A 20,588-nucleotide genomic window follows, 5' to 3' on the forward strand; every position below is an offset into this window, starting at 1 on the left:
AGCTGGGATTTAATGCACCCGGGACCACACCCGGCTAATTTTTGTATTTGTAGTAGAGATGGGGTTTCACCATGTTGGCCATACTGGTCTCGAGCTCCTGACCTCAGGTAATTGGTTTGCCTCAGCCTCCCAAAGTGCAGGGCTTACAGGCGTGAGCCACCGTGCCTAGCCCTGCCAGTTTATCACACAAGAGCCAGACGCCTGGCCCCAATGATGAACTTGCATCTTTCCTCAGGAATGTGGACATGAGGCACAGAAGGATCACTGTCCCTCTCTTCAGTGGCTGGGCCACGGCTTGTGGAGGTGTTTCCTGGGGCTGGGATCCAGAGGCAGCAGAGCAGGCCCAGGTTCACAGGGGCTGGTGGAGGGAAGACACTCCTGGCTCAGGGCCCTGCATCCCAGCTTCTTCCCTGAGCGCCACGGCATCCCTCCCTCAGGGCCTGTGGAGGGACCCAGGACCGCCCTGTGAGGCTCCCCAGGTTCCCTGACACCAGAGACGGCCCCGAACAGTGTGAAACCACCAACACTGTGAAAGCATTCCTATGTAGCATCTGTCGTCTCCTGATTGTTTTTTTGAGACGGAGTTTTGCTCTCATTGCCCAGGCTGGAATGCAATGGCACCTTCTTGGCTCACTGCAACCTCTGACACCCGTTTTCAAGCAATCCTCCTGCCTCAGCCTCCTGAGCAGCTGGAACAACAGGTGCACCACCACAGCCAGCTAATTTTTGTATTTCTAGTAGAGACAGGGGTTTCACCATGTTGACCAGGATGGTCTTGATCTCTTGACCTCGTGATCCGCCCGCCTCAGCCTCCCAAAGTGCTGGGATTACAGGCTTGAGCCACTGTGCCCAGCCTGTTGTCTCCTGATAGTTTAATGATTGCCATTCTAACAAGCGTGAGATGGCATCTCAATGTGGTTTTGATTTTTTTCTAATAACCAGTTATGATCTTTTCTTCATGTTTGTTGGCTGCATAAATGCCTCCTGAGAAGTGTCTGATCACAACCTTTACCCACTTTTTGATGGGGTGTTTTCTTGTAAATTTGTTTAAGTTCTTTGTAGGTTCTGGATATCAGCCCTTTGTCAGATTGGTAGATTGCAAAATTTTTTTCCCATTCTGTTGGTTGCCAGTTCAAATGATACTTTCTTTTGCTGTGCAGAAGCTCTTTGGTTTAATTAGATCCCATTCGTCTATTTTGGCTTTTGTTGCCAATGCTTTTGGTGTTTTGGTCATGAAGGCCCTGCCTGTGCCTATGTCCTGAATGGTATTGCCTAGGTGTTCTTTTAGGGTTTTTATGGTGTTAAGTCTTATGTTTAAATCTTTAATCCATCTGGAGTTAATTTTTGTGTAAGGTGTAAGGAAGGGATCCAGTTTCAGCTTTCTGCATATGGCTAGCCAGTTTTCCCAACGCCATTTATTAAACAGGAAATCCTTTCCCCACTGCTTGTCAGGTTTGTCAAAGATCAGATGTTGCAGATGTGTGATCTGTGGTGTTATTTCTGAGGCCTCTGTTCTGTTCCATTGGTCATATCTGTTTTGGCACCAGTACCATGCTGTTTTGATTACTGTAGCCTTGTAGCATAGTTTAAAGTCAGGTAGCATGACGCCTCCAGCTTTGGTTTATTTTTGCTTAGGATTGTCTTGGCTATGCGGACTCTTTTTTGGTTCCCTATGAAGTTTAAGGTGGCTTTTTTCAATTCTGTGAAGAAAGTCAATGGTAGCTTGATGGGTCCTGAAGCCCATGCAGTCACTGGAAGGAATTTGCTAAGAATTTACCACACAGGGTGTGTGTGGGTTGTGGCAACACCAGCCTTCGAGAGGCTGAGGAGGGCAGATGGCTTGAGCCCAGGAGTTCAAGACCAGCCTGGGTAACATGGCAAGACCTCTTCTAGAAAAAATGCAAAATTTACAAAATACAAAAAATACAAAATGGCCGGGCGCGGTGGCTCAAGCCTGTAATCCCAGCACTTTGGGAGGCCGAGGCGGGTGGATCACGAGGTCAAGAGATCGAGACCAGCCTGGTCAACATGGTGAAACCCCGTCTCTACTAAAAATACAAAAAATTAGCTGGGCATGGTGGTGCGTGCCTGTAATCCCAGCTACTCAGGAGGCTGAGGCAGGAGAACTGCCTGAACCCAGGAGGCGGAGGTTGCGGTGAGCCGAGATCGTGCCATTGCATTCCAGCCTGGGTTAACAAGAGCGAAACTCCGTCTCAAAAAAAAAAAAAAAAAAAATACAAAATGTACAAAATGCAAAATACAAAAAATACAGCTGGGCACTGCAATGTATGCCTGTGGTCCCTGGTACTCAGGAGGCTGATGTTGGAGGATCGCCTGAGCCCAGGAGTTTGGAGGATACGGTATTGAGCTATGTTTGTGCCACTGCACTCCAGCATGGGTCACATAGCCAGACCCTGTCTCTGACAAAAAACAAACAAATCTTTTCTTCTCCTTGTCAGGAAGTAAAGCCTGAATACATTCAGTCTGGTGTGACGGTGAGCCAGGAGCTTGGAGGAACAGAGTGGGAACCACAGGGCTGAGGGGCATCCCTGACGGAAGCTGCTCCCCTCCTGTGAGGGCAGCCATGGGGGCCCTGGTGGGCAAAGCCACACACCTCCCTCCAGCCCCTGCTGCTCAGCCCCTCCCATGTGCAGCAGGCCTGGGGGCCGTGTTAAGAGAGGAGGAAAGCTGTAGCAGTGTGAGCAGTGGCCTGGCTGGTCCTGGGACCAGCATTCACTGTCGGCTGCATCCGAGCACATGGCCTCTGCCAGGGGAGCAGGACCTGCCTGTAGACTGGGCTTCCAGCACCAGGCAGGGAGAGTGCCCCGAGCTTCACAGAAAAGATAGGAAGGAAACAGTGCCCCTAAACGACAGGATCACCAGCAGTTTCTTTTAATCGTCTTTCTTTTCCTTCTAAAAGCTTTTGCAAGGTCCAATTTCTTTTTACAGTAAAGAGATTATCTTTTTAAGAAAATAGACTTGGCATGTGCCTGTGATCCCAGCTACTCGGGAAGCTGAGGGTGGAGAATCACTTGAACCCAGGAAGCGGGGTTGCAGTGAGCCGAGATCAAGCCATTGCACTCCAGCCTGGGTGACACTATGTCTTAAAAAAAAAAAAGGCCAGGGCCGGGCGCGGTGGCTCAAGCCTGTAATCCCAGCACTTTGGGAGGCCGAGGCGGGTGGATCACGAGGTCGAGAGATCGAGACCATCTTGGTCAACATGGTGAAACCCCGTCTCTACTAAAAGTGCAAAAAATTAGCTGGGCATGGTGGCACGTGCCTGTAATCCCAGCTACTCAGGAGGCTGAGGCAGGAGAATTGCCTGACCCCGGGAGGCGGAGGTTGCGGTGAGCCGAGATCGCGTCATTGCACTCCAGCCTGGGTAACAAGGGCGAAACTCCGTCTCAAAAAAAAAAAAAAAAAGGCCAGGCGCGGTGGCTCATACCTGTAATCCTAGCACTTTGGGAGGCCAAGGTGGGCAGATCACCTGAGGTCAGGAGTTCGAGACCAGCTGACCAACATGGAGAAACCCCATCTCTACCAAAAATACAAAAATTAGCCAGGTCTGGTGGCGCAGGCCTAAAATCCCAGCCAGCGGGGAGGCTGAGACAGGAGAATCTCTTGAACCTGGGAGGCGGAGGTTGTGGTGAGCTGAGACTTTGCCACTGCACTCCAGCCTGGGCAACAAGAGTGAAACTCTGTCTTTGAAAAAAAAAAAAAAAGAAAAGAAAATGCACTTTCTGGCAAGACTGTAGGGAAGTGTGTTTATGCTAACAGGTGGTGCAGAAGCAGAGGGGCGGACCCTGTGGGCAGCCTGAGGGCCATGCCAGCTCTTGGGCCACACAGACAGGAGCATCTCTGTGTTTTGTCAAGAGAACACAAGTTTCAGGATCCACGTGGCTCCCTCAGGCCCTGAACCCAGGCAGGCAGGACAGCCTTGACCTCGGGCAGGGGACCTCCCAGCATCCCGTCCGCAGCCTCACCACCTGCGTGGCAGCTCCACAGGCAGGCCCACTGTCCAGCTGCTCCTGCCGCGGAGGTGGGGCCATGGGGAGAGAGGGAGAGGGTGGAAACAGCTGGGTGTCCAGAGGAGGGGCTGGACTGCGGGCACTGCTGGTTCAGACTGGCACCCCACCTGGCTGCGCAAGGCGGTGGGAAGCAGGGCCCAGAAGAATCCTGCAGGAGTTATAGATCTTAGAGCCGGCTGAGGACGGCTTCCCCCTCAAAACACCTCGGCTGCCTTGGCCATCCAGCACCTGCCAAAAATGCCGGCAGAGGCTGAGTCCTCTACGTAAGACCAAGCACACTAGCACCTGCCTTCTGCCCAGCCCCCGTGGGCAGCACCCAATGTGGCCAGGCTGGTGCAAGGGCGAGGCGGATGGGGGAGAAGGAGACGCCCGCCCCGTGGGTCCTGCGGAGAACTGCCCATGCAGCAGCCAGCATCCAGGGACTCAAGTGACCCCAAGAAGTGGGAGTGGCACCTCACCTAGAGCTTAGCAGAAAAGGATGCAAAATCCGCCAGCCCTTTCACATCGTTTGGGAATGTCAACCACGCCCCGCCATCGGCCACCAGCACGGCCCCCGTCACGAAGGAGGCCAGAGGACTGGCCAGGAAGAGCACACAGTGGGCAATCTCCGTCTTGTTCCCTAGCCTCTGCAGTGGGCTCACAGCGACCCTGGTGCTCAGACTGGCCTGGGGACCACCTGGAGGGCAGCAGAAGGCTCAGGCCCCATCAGCCCCAAGACTCAGTACCCTCCCCTCTCCCCCAGCTCATTCTGAGTGGCATCTGGGAACAGCAGGGGCACAGTCAGTGTCACCAAGGCCTAGCATGGAGCAGGATCAGGCCAGGCACAGACCGCAGCCGCCACCATAGAACCAGGACAAGGTTTTTCAACGCACCCCCTGCCAAGGTTCTGGAAGCTTCCATGGGCACCCTGTGCCTCAGGAGAGGATCTGTGAGAGGCTTGGGCTGAGAGCCTTACCCAATCGCCGGAGCCCCTCCGTGCCACTGATGGGGCCTGGGGCGAGGCTGTTGACACGGATATTCTGGGGACCCCACTCCACAGCCAAGTGCCGCGTCATCGCGTCTGCACGGGAGAAAGTTGGATATGAAGGGGCCGCTGTGCCCTCTGTGGGGTCTCAGGGCCAAGGCCAGGCCTCGCTGCCTGCAGCTGAGCTGAGCTTCACGTGGAGACTGCTGGCCTCCTGGGATGGAAGCAGAGGGCCTGGGGGAACCCACGTGGGCAGACCCGAGGGAGGGGGCGTCATACCCACAGCAGCCTTGGCAGAGCCGGCATGCACCTGGAGCACCTGCCCCCGGTGTCCCAGGGTGGCAGTGATGTTCACAATCACCCCTCCGTGGTCCTGCAACACACAAGGCATGGGGCAGGGAGCTTCTCACAGAGCACCCACCCAGAGGAACCCCTCACGGGGCACCCACCCGGAGGAGACTCTCACGGGGCACCCACCCGGAGGAACCCCTCACGGGGCACCCACCCGGAGGAGCCTCTCACGGGGCACCCACCCGGAGGAGCATCTCACGGGGCACCCACCCAGAGGAGCCTCTCACGGGGCACCCACCCGGAGGAACTTCTCATAGAGCACGCGAGACACGTTGAAGGTGCCGCTGGTGTCTATGTCCAACACGGTCTTGAAGGCGTTGAAGGACAAGGCGCCGGCAGGGCACAGGAAGTTTCCAGCCGCACCTGCAGAGTGGGAGACCTCAGGAGGTGCTGGAGCCTGGGGAGAGGGACGCCGAGTGGGCGGTGGCCCCGATAGGAGGGTGCAGGAGGGAGCCCAGGTGTCCTGTGGCACAAGGAGGAGACCCATGCCCTAGGATAGCAAGATGGGACATTATGGGCTGAACCATGGTTTCCGAGAAGACATGCTGAAACACGGACCCCTGCTACCTGTGACTGTGGCCTTGTTTGGAAATAGGGTGGGTGCAGATATAATTGAATTACATAGAAGTCACTCATTAGGGTGAGCCCTAAATCCATGACCGACATCCTTTTAACAAGAGAAAGGACACACAGACACACCCCATGTGAAGACAGTGGCAGAGGGTGGAGCGACGGTCTCTGAGCCAGGGAGGGCCGAGGACTGCCACCGCACCTGAAGCCACAGGAAAGGCATGGAACAGGCTCCTGGCTGGGGCCTTCAGAGGGCACAGCTCCGCCAGAACTGGAGGTGATACTGTTTTAGCCACACAGGTTGTGGTACTCTGTTAGCCCAGGAAACGAATACATGGGGTGTTTTTAAAAGGGAATTTCTGTAGAGTGAACCCAATAGCGCTTCATCAGTTGTACAAACACAAGATGTTAATAGGGAAAACTGTGTGGGTGGGGGTATGGAATTCCATGCACTATCAATGAGTCTATAAACGTAAAACTGCAGTAAAAAATAAAAGCCAGGGGCCAGGCATGGTGGTACCGCCGGCCTGTGAGAAGCCACCCACCTCCTCACTCAGCATCGACTCACAGTTAATGAGAATGTCGATTTTGCCGAACTCCTTCAGAGCCTGGTCCACAGCAGCCATGACAGCCGGGGGCACTCGGACGTCCATAGAGAGAGGGAGGCAGCGCCGGCCGGTGGCAGCAGCCAGCTTCCTGGCGGCCTAGAAGCCAGACAAAGAGGCAGACAGTAGCCCTGCAGCCTCGGCCAGGAGAAAAGGCCTCTGGAAGCCACAGAGGATGATACATCTGTGTTCCGCTGGGATCCTGGGCTTGCTGCTGGGCCCCCTCTCTGGGGAGGCAGGGCCTGCAAGCGCCCACCACCCTGGGGGACGTTTATAGGATCCTGCCCCACTCTGCCCACACCTGCCACCCCTCCTAGACCAGAGGCGCACAGGTGACTCTCCTTCCAGGTTGAGGGCTCTGGTGGGTGGGATACACCAACCACCTTCACAACCCAGGTAAGCCCAGAGACCCTTCTTGGGGCCATGTTACTCCAAACAGGAAGGTCCCTTCCAGGACCCAATAACTAGACTAAAAAAAAAATAGTTGGTTGGCCGGGCGCCGTGGCTCATGCCTGTAATCCCAGCACTTTGGGAGGCCGAGGCGGGTGGATCATGAGGTCAAGAGATCGAGACCATCTCGGTCAACATGGTGAAACCCCGTCTCTACTAAAAATACAAAAAATTAGCTGGGCATGGTGGCACGTGCCTGTAATCCCAGCTACTCAGGAGGCTGAGGCAGGAGAATTGCCTGAACCCAGGAGGCAGAGGTTGCGGTGAGCGGAGATCGCGCCATTGCACTCCAGCCTGGGTAACAAGAGCAAAACTCCGTCTCAAAAAAAAAAAAATAGTTGGTCGGCTGGGCACGGTGGCTCATGCCTGTAATCCCAGCACTTTGGGAGGCCAAGGGGGGTGGATCACGAGGTCAAGAGATCGAGACCATCTCGGTCAACATGGTGAAACCCCGTCTCTACTAAAAATACAAAAATTAGCTGGGCATGGTGGTGCACGCCTGTAGTCCCAGCTACTCGGGAGGCTGAGGCAGGAGAATTGCCTGAACCCAGGAGGCGGAGGTTGTAGTGAGCTGAGTTCACACCATTGCACTCCAGCCTGGGTAACAAGAGCAAAACTCCATCTCGAAAAAAAAAAAAAAAATAGTTGGCCGGGTGTGGTGGCTCACGGCTGTAATATCAGCACTTTAGGAAGCCAAGGCAGGCAGATCACAAGTTCAGGAGATGGAGACCATCCTGCCTAACATGGTGAAACTCTACTAAAAGCACAAAAAATTAGCCGGGCGTGGTGGTGCGCACCTGTAATCCCAGCTACTCGGGAGGCCGAGGCAGGAAAATCTCTTGAACCCAGGAGGCAAAGGTTGCAGTGATCCGAGATGATGCCACTGCACTCCTGCACTCCAGCCTGAGCAACAGAGCGAGACTCTGTCTCAAAAGAAAAAAAAAAGTCCACAACCTATGGAATAGATTTTTTTTTTTGAGACAGAGTTTCGCTCTTGTTACCCAGGCTGGAGTGCAATGGCACGATCTCGGCTCACCGCAACCTCCGCCCCCTGGGTTCAGGCAATTATCTTGCCTCAGCCTCCTGAGTAGCTGGGATTACAGGCACACGCCACCATGCCCGGCTAATGTTTTGTATTTTTAGTAGAGACGGGGTTTCACCACGTTGACCAGGATGGTCTCGATCTCTTGACCTCGTGATCCACCCACCTCGGCCTCCCAAAGTGCTGGGATTACAGGCTTGAGCCACCGCGCCCGGCTCAAACTAGATGGTTTTTAAGTCAAAGACGTCTCTGAGAGACCACTGACACTGCAGCTCCATATTTAGGAAAGCTGCAAGTTTTGGTGCTGGCTGGGTGCAGTGGCTCACATGGGTAATGCCAGCACTTTGGGAGGCTGAGGCAGGCAGATCACCTGAGGTCAGGGGTTCGAGACCAGCCTGGTCAACATAGTGAAACCCCATCTTTTTCTTTCTTGCGCGATCTCGGCTCACTGCAACCTCCGCCCCCTGGGTTCAGGCAATTCTCCTGCCTCAGCCTCCTGAGTAGCTGGGATTACAGGCACGCACCACCATGCCCAGCTGATTTTTTTGTATTTTTAGTAGAGATGGGGTTTCACCATGTTGACCAGGATGGTCTCGATCTTTTTTTTTTTTTTGAGACGGAGTTTCGCTCTTGTTACCCAGTCTGGAGTGCAATGGCGCGATCTCGGCTCACCGCAGCCTCCGCCTCCTGGGTTCAGGCAATTCTCCTGCCTCAGCCTCCTGAGTAGCTGGGATTACAGGCACGCGCCACCACGCCCAGCTAGTTTTTTGTATTTTTAGTAGAGGCGGGGTTTCACCATGTTGACCAAGATGGGCTCGATCTCTCGACCTCGTGATCCACCCACCTCGGCCTCCCAAAGTGCTGGGATTACAGGCTTGAGCCACCGCGCCCGGCCAAAACCCCATCTTTAACAAAAAAATACCAAACTTAGCTGGGCGTAGTGGCGATGCCTGTAGTACCAGCTACTCAGGAGGCTGAGGCAGGAGAACTGCTTGAACCCGGGAGGCGGAGGCTACAGTGAGCCAGGATCACACCACTGCACTCCAGCCTGGGTGACAGAGCAAGATTCCTGCCTCAAGAAAACCAACAAACGTTTTGGTGCCAACATCTCCTCAGCCTCTGGACCCTCCTGGCCCAGGCCCAGCACCCCCCACAGCCACTTGCAAACGGAACCACGGGAGAGGCCCTCTCACCGTCAGCACTCGGGGCAGGCTCCTGCTGGCGATCGCCGTGTGGCAGCCGTGCCTGCAAAACCAGAAGGAGGCGTGAGGTCACTGGGGGCGAGGGGCACTCCCAGGGGGCATCTACCCAGCTCCTGGACAGGAGTCTCTCAGGTGAGGTACCATTCCAGGGCTGAAGGCCTGGCTGGCAGAGGGCACGGGGCGTGAACAGGACTGAGAAACTCTGGAGGGACCTCGGGTTGTGCTCACCCCCAGAGTTTCTGGAAGGGGACATCCCACCCACACAGGCCTGTGGGCCCTGCCCTACCTGTACCCCAGGTACAAAGGCAACTGTGAGCCCCTGAGACCCAGTCCAGACGTCTGCCAGGGGCCTATTGGACCCCATGCCCCCCGCCTCCTCCTCCCTGTGGGGTTGGCGTGGAGGACCAAGAGCCCATTCTGAAGCAGGGTGCTCCCCGCTCCCCTTCCTGATCACCGTGGACGTGAATCCACCACACTGGCCTCTCATGAACCCAGTTCCAGGAATGCTGCTACAATTTTCCAGTTTATCTACTGTTCTTGCAACAGAGCCGAAAGATAATCATGCCCTTAGGTCAAAACAATCTTGATATTATCCTAAACAAATTCCCACACACTCCCTCTGAGGCAGGACCCCTTTCCCTGTGGTCTAGCAGCCCCAGGCCTGGGGGGAACAGCAGGGAGATGCCTGTCCCACAGCCACCCAAGACGACGCTTCCGTCCATAAATCCCCCACAAAATCACCCCATATGGACAACTGGGATCTGTGTGCCTTTGGTGTCTCGACTCTTCTGGTTTGGGGGCTGCTTCCCCACAGTAACCACAAAGGCAGCTACCCCTACTAGGCAGGTCCCACTGGAGCTGCCATGTCCCATCCGGTCCTCAGACCCCGAGCACAGAGCCACCAGTGGAAAGGCCAAATCTCTTCCTGTGGGACTCACCTTTCTGGTATGGAAAGGGCCTCCGGGGACCTGAGAAAGGGTCCTTCTCCCCCTCCTTATCCTAACTCTAGCTGCTGTCAGGTGGGATGAGTTGCTGACCCCGGCCTGAAGCCACAGAACTTGCATCCCAAGAGAAATCTCTAAAGGGTAACAGCACTGGGGCCTGACACAGCCCCAATTCTCAAGGTCCCAGCCAACCCCAGACCTGAGCCACACAATCGCCACTGAATTCTAGGAGCCCTGGAAGTCCTGACTCCCCCAAGGCAATCCTCAACCCCTCCCCAGCTCCTCTGGCAGGCACCTGGACCCTGTGGGGTGGGTGTGTAGGGGACCCTGTCGGGTGGGTGTGTAGGGGACCCTGTCGGGTAGGTGTGTAGGGGACCTGTCGGGTGGGTGTATAGGGGACTCTGTGGGGTGGGTGAGTAGGGGACCCTGTTGGGTGGGTGTGTAGGGGACCCTGTGGGGTGGGTGTGTAGGGGACCCTGCGGGGTGGGTGAGTAGGGGACCCTTTCGGGTGGGTGTGTAGGGGACCCTGTGGGGTGGGTGTGTAGGGGACCTGTCGGGTGGGTGAGTAGGGGACCCTGTCGGGTGGGTGCGTAGGGGACCTGTCGGGTGGGTGTGTAGGGGACCCTGTGGGGTGGGTGCGTAGGGGACCCTGTGGGGTGGGTGCGTAGGGGACCCTGTGGGATGGGTGTGTAGGGGACCTGTCGGGTGGGTGCGTAGGGGACCCTGTCGGGTGGGTGCGTAGGGGACCTGTCGGGTGGGTGCGTAGGGGACCCTGTCGGGTGGGTGCGTAGGGGACCTGTCGGGTGGGTGCGTAGGGGACCCTGTGGGGTGGGTGTGTAGGGGACCCTGTGGGGTGGGTGTGTAGGGGACCTGTCGGGTGGGTGTGTAGGGGACCCTGTGGGGTGGGTGTATAGGGGACCCTGTCGGGTGGGTGTGTAGGGGACCCTGTGGGGTGGGTGTGTAGGGGACCCTGTGGGGTGGGTGTGTAGGGGACCTGTCGGGTGGGTGTGTAGGGGAACCTGTGGGGTGGGTGTGTAGGGGACCCTGTGGGGTGGGTGTGTAGGGGACCCTGTCGGGTGGGTGTGTAGGGGACCCTGTCGGGTGGGTGTGTAGGGGACCTGTCGGGTGGGTGTGTAGGGGACCCTGTCGGGTGGGTGTGTAGGGGACCCTGTGGGGTGGGTGTGTAGGGGACCCTGTGGGGTGGGTGAGTAGGGGACCCTGTCGGGTGGGTGTGTAGGGGACATCTGCCTCCCACCAGCATCTTCCCAGGGGTCTGGCATCCAGCAGGGTCCAGGCAGGAAGAAGCCGGGAACAGCAAGGGGACACAGAGCAGCCTCACCGCATGAAAATTTCAGCAATCCGGAACCCGATCCCAGAGCCGCCACCTGTGATGAAGGCCACTTTGTCCCTGAGAAAATTAAAAAGGAGGCTCTTTTAAGATCGAGACCATCCTGGTCAACTTGGTGAAACCCCGTCTCTACTAAAAATACAAAAAATTAGCTGGGCATGATGGCTCGTGCCTGTAATCCCAGCTACTCAGGAGGCTGAGGCAGGAGAATTGCCTGAACCCAGGAGGCGGAGGTTGTGGTGAGCCGAGATCGTGCCATTGCACTCCAGCCTGGGTAACAAGAGCGAAACTCCGTCTCAAAAAAAAAAAAAAAAAAAAGGAGGCTCTTTTAAAAGAGCCCTGTTAAAATACACCCCACATATTGCCATACGGCAATGATTTAAAATGAAAATTCATAGAATTACGGTATTTTATTTGAGACTCCCAGACCAGAGTGCAGTGGCACCACCACAGCTCACTGCCACCTCGACCTTTCAGGGTAAAAGGATCCTCCTGCTTCACCCTCCCCAGTAGCTGAGACTACAGGTGCATGCCACCGTGCCCAGCTTATTTTTTTTCTGCTTTTTCTAGAGAGGGGTATTGCTTTGTTGCCGAGGCTCGTATTGAACTTGCGCTGACACACACTTGCAAAGTGCAGTGAGGGAAAGTGTATTTTGGTGTCTTTTGACAGAAATTGAGTGAAGAAGATAAAACAAAAAATTAACCCTGGGTTAAATAAGATAGAAGTTATAGTTTCCTCCCTCCTTAGCACTGCATGGCACAAATATCAAAGATGATTCCTGAGATTCAGTGAGCTAGGTGAGGATAATATGGCTTTTTTATTCATTAGAGATTGTCTTGTATGTATCAAATATGTACTGATTGGTATCATAGCCACAAATTGTACCAGATGGATGAGCAATCTTTTTTTTTTTTTTTTTTTGAGAGGGAGTTTAGCTCCTGTTGCCCAGGCTGGAGTGCACTGGCACAATCTCAGCTAACCGCAACCTCCGTCTCCCACGTTCAAGCAATTCTCCTGTCTCAGCTTCCCAAGTAGCTGCGATTAAAGGTATGCACCACCACACCCCGCTAATTTTGTATTTTTAGTAGGGACAGGGTTTCTCTATGTTGGTCAGGCTAGTCTACAACTCCAGACCTCAGGTGATCTGCCTGCCTCGGCCTCCCAAATTGCTCGGATTACAGGCGTGAGCCACTGAACCTGGCCTGCAATTCTCCTACTTTTGCAGAGTTCCAAGTTGCTTTTTTTTTTTTTTTTTTGAGACGGAGTTTTGTTCTTATTGCCCAGGCGGGAGTGCAATGGTGTGATCTCGGCTCACCGACACCTCTGCCTCCTGGGTTCAAGTGATTCTTCTACCTCAGCCTCCCAAGTAGCTGAGATTGCAGGTGTACACCACCACACCCGGCTAATTTTGTATTTATACTAGAGACGGGGTTTCACCATGTTGCTCAGGCTGGTCTGGAACTCCTGACCTCGGGTGATCCGCCCAACTTGGCCTCCCAAAGTGCTGGGATTACAAGCATGAGCCACTGTGCCCAGCCTTCCTATTCTTAATTATTAAAGATTAATTTTGGTACAGCTGTGGTACCAATTAAAAAAAAAAGAAAAAGGGGTTTCCCTCTTTCAGCTTTGGAGTCCCCCTCCCTTTGTCTCTGTACAGGAGAGCTGCTTTCTTTCTTCTCCCTTCTTTTTTGCCTATTAAACTCCCTGTTTCTTAAAACTGAAAAAAAGAAAAAACAGATCCACCTGTTAGCCAAGTGAAAGCAGGTGGCCAGGGAGGACTCTGACCTTCACAGGGCCTCCCTTGTGAACACCAAGGCGTTTGCAGGAAAATCAATAGTTGCCGGGCAAAATTCAGCATTCCTGGGCCTTCCTGGGTCTTATAGAAAAACGATTTCAACCTAAAATTTTCTTTTTTTTTTTTTTTGAGACGGAGTTTCGCTCTTGTTACCCAGGCTGGAGTGCAATGGCACGATCTCGGCTCACCACAACCTCCGCCTCCTGGGTTCAGGCAATTCTCCTGCCTCAGCCTCCTAAGTAGCTGGGATTACAGGCACACACCACCATGCCCAGCTAATTTTTTGTATTTTTAGTAGAGACGGGGTTTCACCGTGTTGACCAGGATGGTCTCGATCTCTTGACCTCGTGATCCACCCGCCTTGGCCTCCCAAAGTGCTGGGATTACAGGCTTGAGCCACCGCGCCCGGCCTTCTTTTTTTTTTTTTTTTTTTTTTGAGACAGAGTTCCACTCTTGTTACCGGGGCTGGAGTGCAATGGCGCGATCTCAGCTCACCGCAACCTCCGCCTCCTGGGTTCAGGCAATTCTCCTGCCTCAGCCTCCTGAGTAGCTGGGATTACAGGCACGTGCCACCATGCCCAACTAATTTTTGTATTTTTATTTTTTTTTTTGTTATTGTTGTTGTTTTGAGACGGAGTTTTGCTCTTGTTACCCAGGCTGGAGTGCAATGGCGCGATCTCGGTTCACCGCAACCTCCGTCTCCTGGGTTCAGGCAATTCTCCTGCCTCAGCCTCCCGAGTAGCTGGGGCTACAGGCGTGAGCCACCGCGCCCGGCAATTTTTGTATTTTTAGTAGAGACGGGGTTTCACCTTGTTGACCAGGATGGTCTCGATCTCTTGACCTCGTGATCCACCCGTCTCGGCCTCCCAAACTGCTGGGATTACAGGCGTGAGCCACCGCGCCGGGCCTTCAACCTAAAATTTTCTGTAAAGAAAGAGGTTGGGCCGGGCGCAGTGCCTCATGCCTGTAATCCCAGCACTCTGGGAAGTTGGGGCGAGTGGATCACCTGGGGTCAGGAGTTCCAGACCAGCCTGCCCAACGCGGCGAAACCACGTGTCTACCAAAATTAGAAAAATTAGCCGAGCGTGGTGGCGAGCACCTGTAATCTCAGCCACTTGGGAGGCAGGAGAATTGCTTGAACCTGGGAGGCGGAGATTGCAGTGAGACGAGATGGCGCCACTGCACTCCAGCCGGCGTCTCAAGAAGGAATGATAGATGGACGGAAGGGACGGACGGAAGGAAGGAAGGGAGAGAAAGGAAAGAAAGAAAGAAAAAAAGAAAAGAGAAGGAAAGAGAAAATAAGAAAGAGAAGAAAGGTCGGTAAAAAAAGCAAGCCAGGCGAGACAGGTTTCCAAACACAGGAGACCTCGGGCGGGGACGCGTCAGCCCTCTCGGTGACGCAGTGACCATGTGGGGGCGCCCGCGGACGGACCCCGCACCGAGGCTGCGCCCGCTCCCCGGGCCCCGCTCACCGCAGCAAGTCCGGGCAGAAGAGATGGCGGTATGCGGGGAGGCAGTCGTCCCCCTCCACGTCGGGCGGCGGCTGGGCCATGGCGCTCGTGGCAGGGACTGCAGGGGCAACAGGCAGGGGCAGCCTCGGCCCCGGGGATCCTGGCGCAGAGGACAGAGCGCCTGGAACCGGGAGTCCCGCCCCTTCCCGGACGCTCCGCCCCTCACTCTCCCCGAGGCCACGCCCTCTCGCCCGAGGCCTGCTGGGATTGGCAGTCGGGGCGCGGGGCGCAGGCGCGGAGCGGGGCCGTTCGCGCTGCGGGAACCCGGCGCTCTCGGTTTGCCGCGCTGGAGTCTTTTCCACGAGGTTCGGCGTCGGCGCCGCGGTCCGAGCCTGCAGGACTCGTGGGACACCCCTGGGTCCAGGCTGGGCTCGCAGCCTCCGGGACCCCCTCGCCTCCCCGTAAACACCATGGGAAGCGCGGGTGCGGGAGGGAAGTGTCCTGGACGCCCAGGAAAGCGCGGCCGCTCCGCGCCGGTTCCCAAAACGACCCGTTTCGGGGCCAAGAAGGAAGAGGCCCCGCACTTTGGGAGGCTGGGGCGGGCGGATCACGAGGTCGAGAGTTCGAGACCATCCTGGTCGACATGGTGAAACCCCGTCTCTACTAAAAATACAAAAAATTAGCTGGGCATGGTGGCTCGTGCCTGTAATCCCAGCTACTCAGGAGGCTGAGGCAGGAGAATTGCCTGAACCCAGGAGGCGGAGGTTGCGGTGAGCCGAGATCGCGCCATTGCACCCCAGCCTGGGTAACAAGAGTGAAACTCCGTCTCAAAAAAAAAAAAAAAAAAAAGGCCGGGCGCGGTGGCTCAAGCCTGTAATCCCAGCACTTTGGGAGGCCGAGGCGGGTGGATCACGAGGTCAAGAGATCGAGACCATCCTGGTCAACATGGTGAAACCCCGTCTCTACTAAAAATACAAAAAAATAGCTGGGCATGGTGGCAAGTGCCTGTAATCCCAGCTACTCGGGAGGCTGAGGCAGGAGAATTGCCTGAGCCCAGGAGGCGGAGGTTGCGGTGAACCGAGATCGCGCCATTGCACTCCAGCCTGGGTAACAAGAGCGAAACTCCGTCTCAAAAAAAAAAAAAAAAGAGGTCGAGACCACCGTGGCCAACATGGCGAAACCCCGTCTCTACTAGAAATACAAAAATCAGCCAGCGTGGTGGCGCCGCCTGAGCTCCCGGCTACTCGGTTGAACCCGGCAGGCGGGGGCCGTGAGCCGAGATCGGGCCCCTGTGCTCCAGCCTGGGTGACAGGGACTCTGACTCGAAGAAAAAAGGTTCCGGTACTTCCGTTCCTTGTGGGGGCCCGGGCGGGCGGATACCGCGAACCCAGGATGGGGCGCTGCGACGGCCGCCCCCCGCTGCAGTGAAGGCGGCCAGGCTTTGTGCACTGGGTGGTCAGCCCGCTGGCCCCTTCCCAGGGAAGGTAGCCCTGGCTTGCGCCCAGCTTGGGTCCCCCACCCAGATTCTAGGTTGGTGGTCTCTGGACCCCTTCCTGGCTCATACATCCAACAAAATTACAGAACTAGGCGTGTAAAACTTCATTTTTACTCTTAAACTGCATACAACTTGCATAAAAGCATCATTTCGACCTCAGAGTTGGTGGAAACCATACTTAGTGCACCTCCCCATTTGCCGGGCACAGTGACTTTTAATGCCTCCCCTTTGGAGAAGGAGAAGTCACCCTAACTTGTGAAGACCCCCTCAAAAAAGGTTGCCTGGCACTTTGGTGCAAAAAGGATTGGTCCAATCTTGTGCTGGCTTGGGGTACAGAAAGGCACTGAAGTTGGTGGCTCAAACTCCTCTGGGCTGGGGTGGGGCAGGCGGGTAGGGATGTGGGCTTGGGTTCTTGCTGAGCGAGGTAGTGGGTCCTGCGTAGAGGATGGGGTGGTAAAGGCAGCCTGAGCCTCAGGCAGGGTGGGTGCTGCTGTGCGGGGCTGCGTCTGCCCAGCTCACCAGCTCACTGCTCTGGAACCACAGCTGGATCTCTCGCTGGGCCCCCTCCACGCTGTCGCTGGCGTGGATGACGTTCCTGTGCCATGACAGGAGCAAAGTAAGGCTCAGGCTTCATGTGCACCGTGGGAAGCCCCAGGGGCCATCCGCCGCTCCCCTGTTCCCCTCTGTCTAGGGGAGCAAGCCTGTGACTGCAGACGGAAGGAGGAGCAGTGGAGCTGGGAAACAGTGCCAGCCTGGCCTCAGCCTCTCACCACCTCATGGACCCACCCAGACCCCAGTTTTGGGGAGGCTAATTCCCCCCCCCAAGTTGCCCCATGCCAGCCCCTTGGGGTGTCAGGTAACAGGCAGTGATGGCACTGTACACACAACACAAAGGGAATGCCTCGTTGACCTGAGTGCAGGACAGCCTGGGAGAACATGGCTCTCACCAGCTGAGCTGTCAAGTCCCACCTGGCCCCATCCCAGCAAAGCAAGATACCCCAGTCCCATGGATTGTGCTAGGAACAGGCTGCCACCCCAAGTGCTTGCCCGCCTCACCCCCAGCAGCAGTCTGGTGTGTCAGGGCCCCCGTACCTGCTGATGTGGACGCTGAAGTCACCCCTTATGGTTCCTGGGGCAGCCTCAGCCGAGTCAGTGTGTCCAATCATAGCCCTCGAGGCGCGGACGACATTGTACCCTTCCCAAACCTGCAGCAAGAGATAACAGTTGCGCAGAAGTGGGGGACACCAAGGGCCCCTGGGCTCAATCCAGGGCCCTTCCCTTTGCTGGGGGGGAAGACATACCCACATGCCCCTCCACTGCTCCTGCCCCACCATACCATGGCCACCATGGGCCCAGAGCTCATGTAGCGGATGAGGGCAGGGTAGAAGGGCTTCCTCTGCAGGTCCTGGTAGTGCTCAGCAAGGACGCTCTCTGGTGCCTGGGTGGCAATGAGGGGAGGAGGAGGAGCCCCCAAGAGTAACCCTGGGCACTAGCGCAGCAGCTGTGGTGCCCTGACCTCAGGCACCTGCAGATAACAGCAGCATGGGTGGTGTCCCTGCCACAGCACAGATCCCTCCTGCCCCTTCAGCTGCTAGAGCTAGTCCCCGCCCTGGCGCTGGCTGGGATGTGAAAGGCTGAGGACCCCCCAACCACGTCCCCACAGGGACACCCACAAGCCCAGAGCCGCGCTACCTGCAGCATCTTCATCCCCACCAGCGTGAAGCCTCGCCGCTCAAAGCGCTGGATGACATCCCCCACGAGCCGCCGCTGCACTCCATCTGGTTTCACCGCCACCAGGGTCCGCTCCCGGGTCCAGGAGGGCCCTCCTTTAAAAGGCGAGGGGTCAGGGGCACTGACCCAGGTTTCCCTGCCAGAGCCCAGAGGTCACCAGGCTTCAGGGTGTCTGACTCTATGCAGGGTGCTCTGGAAGGGACAAGGATGGCGCCCACACCCAGAAATGTCCCCGTGATAATCCCAGTCAGGGATACCCAAAGCAATGTGTCCACTGGGCTTCTAGCTTCTCCCGGGGGCCATGGCTCCTCCCAGCAGAGGCAGAAGCTGCCTGAGATGGCGTGATCACCCCAAGGTCCACCAAGGCACAAACCAGCTCAGGGACCACCAGGAGTTCCACGGAGGCACAGCCCAGCTCAGGGGCCGCCAGGAAATCTGGAGATGCTGCAAAACTTCCAGCTTCACTTTTGACTCCAGCCCTTCTGAGTGAGGACAGATCCAGTCTGAATCCCAGACTTTCCATACTAGGAGGAACCCAGAGCCTACCCTCTGTGTCTGAGATGAAGGAGAGGCAAGGAACCAGGGAGAAATACACTTTCTCCACCAGGTGAGCCCTGGAAACATGGACAAAAGGGGCCTGAGGATTGAAGAGGGAAGGCAGGAGGGTTCCTGTCCCAGCCAGGAGACCAGCCCTCTGCTGCTGTGGAGTTTCAAGGCCTGCGGCTTCCAGACCCAGAGTCAGCACTCTGCCCCAGCCTTCCTCTTCTGGAGGGGACTCTGCCAGGAAGACAGGAGACGTCCTCACCCTCCTACAGTCCCAGGCGCTCCAGAGCCAAGCTGACCCTCGGCACTGGCTCCCTGGATGTCCTACAAAGGCTGGACAGAGACTAAGGGGCCCCGCCAGGCCAGGAGGGGGCTGAAGCCCATGGGAGGAAGGCCCGATGGTTCGTGTGTTCCCCCAAAACCCAGTTCGCAGGGTGCCTTGTCTAGCCTGGGGCTCTGCTGCGGCTGGCGCGGGCGGTGGAGGCGAGGGCTCACTTTTCAGAGCCACGGAGGGAGGGCTGAGACCTCGGTCCCGCTGTGAGGTGGCAGCTGGGGGGCCGGGGCCAGGACAGCCTGGCCTCCCAGTTAGACTCTGGCCTAACCTGGCCTTCGGCGCAGGCCCTAGCAGAGCGGCTCCCTGGGAGGTGTTCCCCGGCTGGGGAGGGATCCCCCACCCTCACCCCGACTCTCAGCCGCCCAGTGCGGCCGCCGGCCTCTCCCTTCCTTTCACTCCCAGGCCCTCGGTCGCCCAGGATGCCAACTCGCAGGATGCAGCCTGGGGCAGGAGAAGGGGCGCAGGCCGGGCGGGTGCGGGCCGCCGCCTTCCCCAGCTCGAGCGGACCCCGCGGCCCGCGCCCGAGGCCTCCGGGGAGTGGGGCCCCCGCCCCGCACGTGCGCGGACAAAAGGCGAGCGGAGCGCGCCCTCCGCCCCCGTGTCCTCGCCGGGGCGCGCGACCTCACTCACCCGAACTGGGGCGCACGAGCAGACTCCGGCCCGGGTCCCGCGGGCCGCCGCGAAGCCCGCGCAGCGCCAAGCGCCAGAAGAGGCCGCCCATGACGCCCGGCCCGGGGGCCGCTGTGAGCGCCGGTAGCGCGCGGAGGGCGGTGCCAGCCCCAGCCCCGCCCCGGAGCCCCCACCCTCCCGGGACCCCGCGTGGCCCGGCGCTCAGGGGGCGCGTGGAAATGTCCAACGTCGCTTTCCGTCAGAATCGGAAGAAAAAAAACACAAAATAAGAAGGAATCTCTCGTGAGTTGTATTAACTATCGTTTTTTCTGTTTGTTTTTGTTTTTTTTGAGACGGAGTGTCTGCCCCTGAATGGAAGTTACCCCTTAATACACAGGATAGAAATGGTTACGTCTGTCAAAAGATGGCACAATTGCGGGGTGCGGTGGCTCATGCCTGTATCCCAGCACTTTGGGAGGCCAAGGTGGGCAGATCACCTGAGGTCAGGAGTTGGAGATGAGCCTGGCCAACATGGCGAAACACCTTCTCTGCTAAAAATACAAAAATGTGCCAGGCGTGGGGCCTGGCACCTGTAATCCCAGCTACTCAGGTTGCTGAGGCAGGAGAATCGTTCGAACCCAGGAGGCGGAGGCTGCAGTGAGCGGAGATTTCACCACTGCACTCTAGCCTGGGTGACAGAGCAAGACCATGCCTCAAAAACAGGCTGGGCACAGTGGCTCACACCTGGAATCCCAGCACTTTGGGAGGTCAAGGCAGGTGGATCAAAATGTCAGGAGTTCAAGACGAGCCTGGTCATGATGGTGAAAGCCCGTCTCTACTAAAAATACAAAAAGTAGCTGGGAGTGGTGGCTGGCGCCTGTAATCCCAGCTACTCAGGAGGCTGAGGCAGAGAACCATTTATACCTGTGATGTGGAGGTTGCAGTGAGCCAAGATCACACCAGTGCACTCCAGCCTGGACCCCAGAGGAAGACTCTGCCTTAAAATAAATAAATAAATAAATAAATAGGAGGAGGAGTCGGCGAAAAAAAAGAAAAATAAAGCAGGCCGGGTGCTCTGGTTCACGCCTGTACTCCCAGCACTTTGGGAAGCTAAGGTGGACAGAT

General features: G+C 56.6%; 2 protein-coding genes across 5 annotated transcripts; both read right to left on the reverse strand.

Moving 5' to 3' along the window:
- Positions 1-2,876: 2,876 nt before the first annotated feature.
- On the reverse strand, positions 2,877-14,911 carry DECR2 (2,4-dienoyl-CoA reductase 2). Of its 3 annotated transcripts, none has more exons than XM_039477972.2 (9): positions 14,773-14,911; positions 11,496-11,564; positions 9,204-9,255; positions 6,482-6,617; positions 5,582-5,706; positions 5,272-5,365; positions 4,984-5,088; positions 4,487-4,704; positions 2,877-4,176 (listed from the first exon to the last, which is right to left on the reverse strand). In XM_039477972.2, exons 1-8 carry the CDS (start codon positions 14,850-14,852, stop codon positions 4,487-4,489), a joined length of 879 nt encoding a protein of 292 aa, XP_039333906.1. In that variant the 5' UTR covers positions 14,853-14,911; the 3' UTR covers positions 2,877-4,176. The 3 variants fall into 3 exon arrangements, with proteins under 3 accessions (XP_039333906.1, XP_039333905.1, XP_039333907.1); XM_039477971.2 differs by having other exon boundaries at positions 2,877-4,256; XM_039477973.2 differs by lacking the exon at positions 4,487-4,704 and having other exon boundaries at positions 2,877-4,256.
- A 1,424-nt stretch (positions 14,912-16,335) lies between these two features.
- On the reverse strand, positions 16,336-19,624 carry NME4 (NME/NM23 nucleoside diphosphate kinase 4). Of its 2 annotated transcripts, XM_039477974.2 has the most exons (6): positions 19,485-19,624; positions 17,939-18,072; positions 17,583-17,684; positions 17,339-17,451; positions 16,766-16,841; positions 16,336-16,680 (listed from the first exon to the last, which is right to left on the reverse strand). In XM_039477974.2, the coding sequence occupies exons 1-6, from the start codon at positions 19,573-19,575 to the stop codon at positions 16,495-16,497; spliced, it is 702 nt and encodes a 233-aa protein (XP_039333908.1). In that variant the 5' UTR covers positions 19,576-19,624; the 3' UTR covers positions 16,336-16,494. The 2 variants fall into 2 exon arrangements, with proteins under 2 accessions (XP_039333908.1, XP_039333909.1); XM_039477975.2 differs by having other exon boundaries at positions 16,587-16,841.
- Positions 19,625-20,588: the final 964 nt, after the last annotated feature.

The sequence above is a fragment of the Saimiri boliviensis genome, chromosome 12 (assembly GCF_048565385.1).
Source record: "Saimiri boliviensis isolate mSaiBol1 chromosome 12, mSaiBol1.pri, whole genome shotgun sequence".
In the NCBI taxonomy this organism is placed as follows: Eukaryota; Metazoa; Chordata; class Mammalia; order Primates; family Cebidae; genus Saimiri; species Saimiri boliviensis.